General features: G+C 42.9%; 1 protein-coding gene across 2 annotated transcripts in view; it reads left to right on the forward strand.

Moving 5' to 3' along the window:
• Positions 1-10,051, forward strand: part of DZANK1 (double zinc ribbon and ankyrin repeat domains 1) — a 57,185-nt gene extending 47,134 nt beyond the window's left edge. For both annotated transcript variants that reach the window (XM_083175945.1, XM_083175946.1), the window contains 2 exons: positions 7,335-7,409; positions 9,720-10,051. In XM_083175945.1, the coding sequence (XP_083032071.1) occupies positions 7,335-7,409; positions 9,720-9,885 (241 nt within the window). In that variant the 3' untranslated portion in view covers positions 9,886-10,051. The remainder of the gene's footprint in view (positions 1-7,334; positions 7,410-9,719) is intronic.

The raw sequence follows: 10,051 nt of genomic DNA on the forward strand, positions 1-10,051 counted from the left end.
CAAGTTAAGGGGCTCTCACAGCGCATCACCGTTGTGGATAACAGAGTGGGCGATATGTTCCACGATTTGGCCACATTGAAGCAGGCACATGAAACACTTCAAAAAGATCACCTCCAGATGATTAACAAATTGGACGATTTGGAGAATCGGTCCAGGAGATGCAATCTGAGGATCTCAGGGTTAGAGGAGTCCTTAAAGGGCCAGGCGCTACACACCTTTATTCGGGACACTCTCCCTGATTTACTGGGGGTTAAAGATGCTTGTGAGGGAATGGTGGTGGAACGAGCACATAGGCTGGGCCCGCCTAACAGAGACTCTGAAACCAGACCGAGAATTGTAATATTCAAAGTCTTAAACTACACGCACAAAGAGGAGTTATGGAGGGCATCGAGGAAGTTGCCTGACTTGTCCTGGAAAGGAGCCCGTTTGAGGATGTTTCAGGACTATTCTTCTGAAGTAACGAGGGCTAGGAAAGCCTTTTCTCCCCTGTGCACAAGGCTATACAAGGCGTCCCGTCGGTTTGCACTGATATACCCTGCAAAACTGAGGGTCTTTGAAGGAGATACTTACAAGGAATTCTCCAGGGTGGAAGACGCAGAAGCGTACGTAGAAGAGGGACTTGCTGAGTCGTCTGCACAGGCTCCTTGAACGATGTTTTGGAGGCCGCATTGGCGAGGCAGGTCGTCCATTTATGTTCTGGGGACTTATATGCCTTGAAGTTGAACTTTCCCTTACAACACCTTCCCCCAGCATTTGCCTTGTTCGCCTAGTATCAGCTAGATAATGCGGCTCAATAACCATAATTTCCTTTCACGATAAGTGATACATACATGCCACTGCTATGCTGCTCATAATGTGTAGGCGTCTCAGGCTTGTAGCTTAATGTATAATGCAAGTTGCGCAAGATAGTAATAGCTCTGCAGTTTATATATTGGACGTTATGGTTAATAGATTTATGTTATCGGTTCCGTCTGAATGCCTAGTCACTGTTGACTATCTCAGACTGGTCGGGAGTGGCAAGAGAGCTAACTCCAGGTTTTGAAAGTTATATGTCTAAATACTTTACTGGAAGCCCGAATTCACAGGTTAGCCAGAAGGTGCAAAAGACACCTAAGGCTTTAATGGGTTCTGTCACTTGTGACAATTGTGTTGATGTTGTCTCCCCACGTTTGTCTTTTGTCCCCCGGTGTGCCCTCCCAACCCTTAGAAGTGTTAGTGCAGAGAGCATGTTTCAACTTATCCAAGGTGCTACATGTCCACTGTTAAAATAGGAACATGGAACATAGGGGGATTCAATTCCCCTATTAAAAGAAAGAAGGTGCTAATCTATCTGAAGAAGACGGGCATAGACGTAGCATTGCTGCAAGAATCGCATCTTAATGCAGTTGAGACCGCTAAGCTCAACACCCTAGGATGGACAGTAATAGCTAGCTCCATATATACGTCAAAAGCTAGAGGTGTCGTAACCCTAATTAGAAGCTCTCTACCCCACGTAATCCATTCTGTTATGTCGGACACTGAGGGTCGCCTTTGCATAGTTGATGTCACCATAGGGGTGCAAAGGATGATACTGTGTAATTTATATGCACCCAATAAATATACGAAATCATTCTATTTAGACATTATAACTAAACTGACGACTCATAAGAACTCCTCATTGGTTATTGGAGGGGATTTTAATTTAGTTGCATCACCCACCTTGGACCGAAATACATCCCATAGGCGACGCTCGAACTTACCCAAAGTAGGAATACATACCTTCATAGATAACTTAAAGACCACAGATGTATGGAGGGCGTGTCATCCCGTGGAGCGGGAGTATACATGCTTATCTGCCGCCCATGGTACACTCTCTAGGCTAGACTTTTTGTTAATATCCGACCACTTATTCACAAGGGTGATTGACACAGCAATCGAGCCAATTTTGCTATCGGACCACGCCCTCTGCTGGGTTAAGATGGCAGCGAACCCTGACTGGCCCAACTCGCAGATGGCGTTTTCCGACACACCTTGCATCCTCGATCAAATTCCGTGAAATGCTGGAGGCAGCATGGGAAGATTATAAATTTCATAACTCAGAAACAGCACTAAATAACCCCATAATATACTGGCAGGCCGCCAAGGCGGTCTTGACAGGAGTAATCTCATCCTATACAGCTGCCCTACACAAACAGTTAAACTCGGACTATATGACAGCTCAGGCGGAGGTATCTAAAGCATATCAGGACTTTATTAGATTCCCCTCCCAGACTACTAGATCCCATTATAACCAACGCAAATGTATCTTTGATAATATCCTAAGTAGGATGGAGTCTCGATACTCATTCCATAAGGAGTCCAGATTTTTCAAACATGGAAACAGAAGCAGTAAACTACTTTCTGCCCTTCTGAAAGGCAAGCATCAGTCCTCTGTGATTAAAACCCTTAGGCAGGAATACGGTAGGATGGTAAGAGCTAATGCTCAAATAGCAGAAGTGCTAAAATCATATTACCAGACGTTATACTCAGAGCAGGAGTTGGATACAGCACAGAGAGACACTTTCTGGGATGATGTCCAACTTCCTAAGATGACGGACACCCAGGCGGCCTCACTGACTGCTCCAATATCTGTAGACGAGTTACAGCTCACTATTAAGGAGCTAAAAGCCGGCAAGGCGCCAGGGCCTGACGGATACACAAATGAATTCTATAAGATTCTGTCCAAATCGATTGCGGAACCTTTGTCGAAAGCCTTTAATCTTATATTGGAAGGTCGAGAGCTACCGCTACACTTTAATTCCGCCATAATTAAAGTATTGCCTAAGCCAGGCAGAGATCCCGAGCTGCCAGGGTCTTACCGACCCATCTCGCTGCTTAACTCTGACTATAAGCTACTAACAAAAATAATTGCCAATCGCCTCAAATTATTGATGCCCTCATTGATACACCCGGATCAGACCGGGTTCATCTGGGGCAGACAATCGGTGGCTAACATACGTAAGCTACTGTTGGTGAAGCAGTGGCGGGAGCAGCGAGATGGGGAGGAGGATGACATAGTGATTTCCTTAGATGCGGAAAAAGCATTTGACCTGGTAGCTTGGGATCATCTTTTTAACACAGTACACAGATTTGGAGCAAACAAGGAGTTTGTAACTTTACTCAAAAACTTATACCACAACCCAACGACACAGGTCCTGGGTAATTCATATTTATCCCCCCCGTTTTACATTAAGAGAGGCACCAGACAGGGGTGCCCGCTGTCCCCTCTCTTGTTTGCTCTCGCGCTTGAGCCTCTTGCCGTCTCCCTAAGGCAATCTACATTGTATAGGGGTGTTAAAATCAGAGGACAGGAATGTAAATTATCCATGTTTGCGGATGACATGTTATTATTTGTCTCCAATCCGACTACCTCGGTGCCAGCTATAACCCAACTATTAGATCAATTCGGATCTTTTGCTGGCTACAAAATTAATTATTCAAAATCTGAGATCCTCCCTCTAAAGGGACCAGTGCCGGGACTCCAAACAAGATTACATGCATGCCCAACTGTGTCGGCCTTTCAAGTGGTCAAAAGTAAGCTGAAATATTTAGGGATTAATATACCACTCTCCCTAGCTAATTTATATAAGGAAAATGTAACACCAAAGATTACCGCGATCATGCAGACCATTAGAAACTGGCAACTGTTACCTCTCTCTTTGCTAGGCAGAGCGACGGTGATAAAATCTGTATTATTCCCAAAGATATCGTATGTATTACAAATGCTGCCTTTATCTCTTACTAATTCAGACTTGAAAACTATAGAAAGGGCTTTTAGATCCTTTTTGTGGGCAGGTAGAAAACCCCGCATAGCTTACTCTAAGTTAAAACTGCCTAAAACGGAGGGAGGGCTGACAATTCCTGATCCTGGTACCTTCGGAAAAGCAATCCATTTTAAATATATTATGGACTGGATCTGGCAGAGGTCTGTATATGTGAATTATGAGCTGGAAATGGAAGCATTTTATCCCTTCTCCCCTGTAGCATTGTTGCACATGCCTAAGAAAGATATCCCACTACATATATTACATCATATACTATTCAAAGAAACATACAGAGTATGGATGTGCACTAACAGGCGACTAGGGAGAAACCCCTCAGTGTCTAGGCATACAACGTTATGGGGAAACCCTGGTTTTCTGCCTGCTTTTAATAACACCTTGTTCGGTCAGTGGCGATCGGCTGGCATTAGTGCTATCAGAGATGTCTTTGATCCAGGAGGCAAACTAATGAGCTTCCAGACCTTAAAGGAAAAACTGAATCTCTCCACGAAACACCATTTTTTATACATCCAAATTAGGCACTTTATTTCAAGCATGCCCAAAGCATTCGAGACATTAGGATCACAAGACCCAATTGAAAGCCTGATCGCCTTAACCCGCACTGTTCCCTTTAAAGTAAAATACTATTACAGCTACGTTAATAAGCCTCCTGTCCACAAAATTTGGGGAAGATCATACAGGGCCTGGAGAGAAGACATCCCTGACCTCAATAGTATAGAAGATATGCTCAGATTTATAAATACGGGCACAAAGGCTTTGTCTTCTGCATCGTTACAGGAAACATATGTCAAAATGCTAAACAGAGCCTTTGTGTCGCAGGCCCAGAGGGCACACATGGTGCAGGATGCCTCGCAGAGTTGCCCAAAATGCAAAATAAAGATAGCGGATTTTTTCCATAATGTGTGGAAATGTGGCAAAGTAGCCCTCTTCTGGAACAAAGTAATTCAATTCATCAACAAAACCTTTCACATCTCTCTGGCGAGGCTCCCTCAGGCATGTTTGTTACTCAACTTTAAAGGGTGGGACTTGGGTCCCAGACAGAAAGAAATTGAAAGGGTACTGCCACTTATTTTAGTGGTTGCTCAAAAATGTATACTACTTCATTGGATTAACAAGTCTACCCCTAGGCTATCTGACCTAACGAATATGATATTGAGAATAATTTATTACGAGAGGCAAGCCATTATGCCAGATGTTGAAAATGGAGTTATTACCTTTTACAAAAAGTGGGGAATATATTTAGAATCACTAGATGAATCTGTCCGACAACATATCCTACGCCTTTTTGATAACACCACTTGGGCCCTTCTACGTAAAAATAACACTGGCAAATAGGAGAAACTTCTGAGTTGTGATACTTAATAATTCTGGCTTATGATGCCAAACCATGCGATAGGATGGCTGGCACACGACACATCTATCATATATATTAAATGTATGTTTCATGATTTTTATGTATAATACAACATGTGTAATTAAGCTCTCTCATAATGTAATATAACACTAGTATGAAGATCAAGATGTAACACTTCGGGGCTGTACCCCCCCCCCCCTCCCCCCCCCCCTCCCCTACAGATTATTGTCTCTTCCCTTTGTCATGTTTTGTCGTATTGCATTGTAAACGTACTTACACACACAGGTTTTTGCAAGTTTGACAGTAGAAATACTACTGTACACTCCATATCTTAATTCTGTATTTCTGATGACTATATATGGTTGCAAAGTTTTGAAAAAAAAAAAAAAACTCTTATTACGCCATGAGAAACTCAAGGCATCGCTATTTCTGTAACTGTCTGTTCCCACCTAAGATGTTTATACAATCATTGCACGCAAAATGATATGGAAACATTGTATACTTCTAACAAAATTTTTTTAATAAACAGTTATTGAAAAAAAAAAAAAAAAAAAAAAAAAAAATTCATAGTGTAGTAACCTACCTCCCAACATTACCCTCTCCAGGAGGGACACATTGCTCTGCTCCTGCACTTTCCTGGTAATGTATGATTGTCATCACCTGTGGTGGAACATCTTTCTTATCAATTAACTAGTTCAAAACAGATGAAGGTAATCATACATACACACAACTCCCAACATGACCCTCTCCAGAAGGATACAATGATCTGGTCCTGGACTTTCCTCTTAATGTATGATTGCCTTCACCTGTGGTGAAACACCTTTCTTATGATACCCCTTTCACACTGCAGCTCTTAACCGGTAAATTGCCGATTTTTTAGACTTTTAAAACGGTTAGAGCATGCAGTGTGAAAGCACCAGTCTGCATTTACCGGTTACAAATAACCGGTATATGCAAACGGGTAAAAAGCAGAGTCCTACACGGTTCAGAGACGTTTTTTAGTGTGAATGGCTCTGAACCGGTATATGGGACTCAAGCAGCAGTGAGCTGGTTATCAGCGCAGTGAATATTTAATTAGCGGGAGCCACTCATTACATATGTAATATGCCAATCATTACATATATGCATATATAATGACCGGGTCCCACTCATTACATATGCACATATGTAATGACCGGCTCATTCATATGCACGTATGTAATGAGCAGGATCAGCTCATTAAATATGCGCATATGTAATTTGTGGCTCATTAAATATGCACTGCGCTGTCTTATAGCTACTGTCTGTCCTGCTTTCACACTGCAAACCTGTTTGAGACCCGGTATTTATGTGCGGTGTGAAAGGGGTTTAAAACGGTAATATACCAGCTTTCAACTGCAATGTGAAAGGGGTTTAGTGGCTCAGACCCGTTTTAAATACCATTTCAAAATACCGTGTCTTAAACGTTTAGGCAATGTGAAAGCAGTGTTGGTAAACCTGTTCAACACTGGTTATGGCAATCATACATTAAGAGGAAAGTCCAGAAGCAGAGTATTGCAGCCCTCCTGGTATGGGTCATGTTGGGAGGTATTCATACTGTATATTCAGTGTTATTGGGGAATGATGTAGAAATCCCTGATTGATCGTAAATAGAAATATTGAAGATACAAAACTATTGAATTTATTTATCTTTTATAATGATGTGCTTGGAGTGACATTAAGGAATTAAAGACTGTAGGAGTTTATTCTTTCATATGGACTTAAAGATTACCATCCATAGAGGATTGCAGGTTCACATTTTACTGTATGTGTATGTCTCTGCTTTAAAGCTCTTGATTCTACAGTATATTGTATATAGCTGCAAATAACGGTCCCAGTTTCCAGCAGGTCACAGGGAAAGATCACTAACAGTCTTATTTTCCAGAGCACAATGGTGATGCATTATAAATGGCGGGTGCTGTTACAATTACAACGCCAATATTTCCTGCAAATCTACAAAGAACTTTAATTTGGTATATGATGTGTCCTGCTCAGGCAATAGCATCATAAAAATAGGAAAGTTTTCCTTCTGATATTAAAAGAGGTATTTGTTTTTCAGTTGCAATCAGAGTGTTCCAATTTGGTGAAATGGCTAGATTTGTTGGCCATATATAAGCTGTGCTCTGCAGAAATGATCTAATAAGAATGGATTTCCTCTGCAGGCACAATAACACCGCTTTGCACGAGGCAGTCTTGCTGGGCTTGGATGGGAAGAAATGTACTGAAGTATTACTTGGGTAAGAACAACGATGATTAAGTGATCCGTTTGGTGTTAATTATATTCGAGTCACATGGCTATTTGTAAATGTAATTTGAACTAAATAATTTTTTTAACCATTTAACATGAATTTGACCAAATAACTTGTTACCGATAAGTCATTTTATGGTGCTGCGGTCTACAGAAAAACTGAATCCTGAAAGTTTAATTCCAAAATTAAAAACGGTGTGCACTGCTTTTAAAACCGAAGGTAACAATGTACACACTTTTGTCAATTTTTAATTAAATTTCATGTAAACTTAATTTCTTTTTCAGTTTTTACAAAGAAGAAAAATCATTTTGTGAAAATAAATTTTAGGTTTTGGTTATTCATTTGTTGGCACCTTTCCTACACTGTACCTTGTACAGAACCATATGTGCTCTATTGGCAGATTTTAGAATTTATTGCATTTGGTGACATTCTGCCTATTAGAACTACAGACAGCTCTAAATGGGGAAACGTTAAGGACAGGTTTGCTTAAAGAATAGCAATCTCACAAAGCGACATTGGGTACTATGACATACCTAAAATGGCTACAAAATGGTTCAATCTCAACAGATGTTACTATCCAGCTAGGCCAGGCATGTGCAAACTATGGCCCTCCAGCTGTTGCGAAACTACAAATCATATCATGCCTTGCCATAGTTTTTGCCAGAGATGTAACTAGAAGGATGTGGGCCCCATAGCAAAATATCGGAAGGGCCCCCCCAATTGTCACTATAATGCCCATATTTGGGGGGGGGGGGTGCAGAAAACTGTCAGAGTGTTGCAGAAAGACAGGGCTAAAGAGAGAGGGTGTCAAGAAAGAGATACAGCGCAGGTAGAGAGAGGGATGGAAAACAGAGAGGATAAAAAGGTGAGACGGAGTTGGAGTGAGAGATTGGGTGGCAAAAAAAGTGGTGGCAGGGGAGAAAAGAGAGAGGGCAGTATATATGGTGCTATGTACATTCCACGTCACCCAACTCTCCTGGTAGCGGTGCAGCTGCGTACCTCCTAAACCACCAGCAACCCTCCCAGTAAAGGTGCAGCTGCGTACCTCCCCCCCCCACCTCCTCAACCCCTCCCAATAAAGGTGCTGCTGTGTGTGTACCTCCTCAAAGCCACCCCCCTAATACAGGTGCGCTGGGTACCTGCCCAAACTGTCGGATCTCCGCTCCACACCATCGGGTCCCCACACCGCCGAGAGACCCGCACTGCTGTGCCTGTCACACTGCACATCGGCGGGTCTTCGCAGTGCTGCGCCTGTCTTCTCTGCATGCCGCCGGGTCCACGCACCACCCCGCTGGTTGTAATATCATCAGTGCCGGCAGCTGGACAGACAGGTCAGGCGCACTTCTATTTCACGCTGATGCTTGCTGACTGGTCAGCAGAGTGGACCACCTCCTCCAGCAATCTGTTGTAATTCTCCTGTAAGCCCCTTAAATTCATTCCATTCTAATACAGAACGGACTTCACTGGGGGCACGGGTCACGTCAAACTGGCACAGCAGCGCTATTTCAAAAAATGTAAAGGGTGCAGGGGATTGCTAACTTAGCCTTGGCGCCGGGCCCCATAGCAACTGCATCCCTTGCACCCTCCATTGTTACGCCACTGGTTTTAGCATTTCCTAGTAGCAAAACTGTAGCAAGGCATGATAGCCCCTTGAGGCCTCGCTGCGCTCGCCACCTATTTATTGCTCCCTCTATGGGGGTCGTGGACCCCCACGAGGAAGCAGACAGGATTCCAACGTCGGAGTAATGACTGTCGGAACCCGACTGTCGGAGAGACGTCCGGCACCCCTTTAGAACATCGGGCCTATCAAATGTTAAAATGGTCAGTTTAACAATCGCCATAAACCGATGGCAAACCCACCCAAACCAGAGACCCTGTGAAGATCAGTTTGGGGCTTGTTGCTGTTATGGCAGGGGGTCCCATGCTGTGTGTCTCCCTGCTATAATGTTACCTGTCTGGCTGGTACAACCTGCTGTTGGGCTTTAGAAAATAGGAAAAACCCCATGCCATTTTCCCAATACTAGACCAGTATCAGAGGTCCAGGGCTGGTTATAGATTTGGAAGGGGTAAACCCCACACACCCCCACTCCCCCTCTTATACTTTTATAGAAGTATCATAGTAAACAGACATTCTTTAGACAAACACAATGTTCATTTTCAGTTGGTTTTGAAAAAGACACTAAATTGAACGTATAATGTAAAACAATGTATTATGTTGCCTTGTAAACCATGTGAGCTAATCCTAACCATAGGTCTCATTGTTGTAAAATGCTGACTCTTACACTGTGTCCTATCCAGATGCAACGCAAGTATAAAAAAGAAAAACGATAAAGGTGTGACAGCCTATGACCTGGCTCTGAAGAGTGGGAACGACCAGATGACCTCGCTCTTTGCTTCCAAGCTGGGGCAAGGCATGCTGGACAAGCTGACTAAGCCAAGGTCTATCAGTCTGGATGTGTTCTGAGAAGATACTGAAATCTCCAATCACTGTGCACGGCTGCATTTACCAATCAGTTCTATAACAAATGATAACTTCTGAAAATGCTCTGCTTTGATTTCGCTTACAACAATCAGATAAAACTTTTATTTGTGCTTTCAAAAAATGATAATAAAGGAGATAATTTGTTTGA

Source organism: Crinia signifera, chromosome 3 (assembly GCF_055691185.1).
Source record: "Crinia signifera chromosome 3, ASM5569118v1, whole genome shotgun sequence".
Taxonomy (NCBI): Eukaryota; Metazoa; Chordata; class Amphibia; order Anura; family Myobatrachidae; genus Crinia; species Crinia signifera.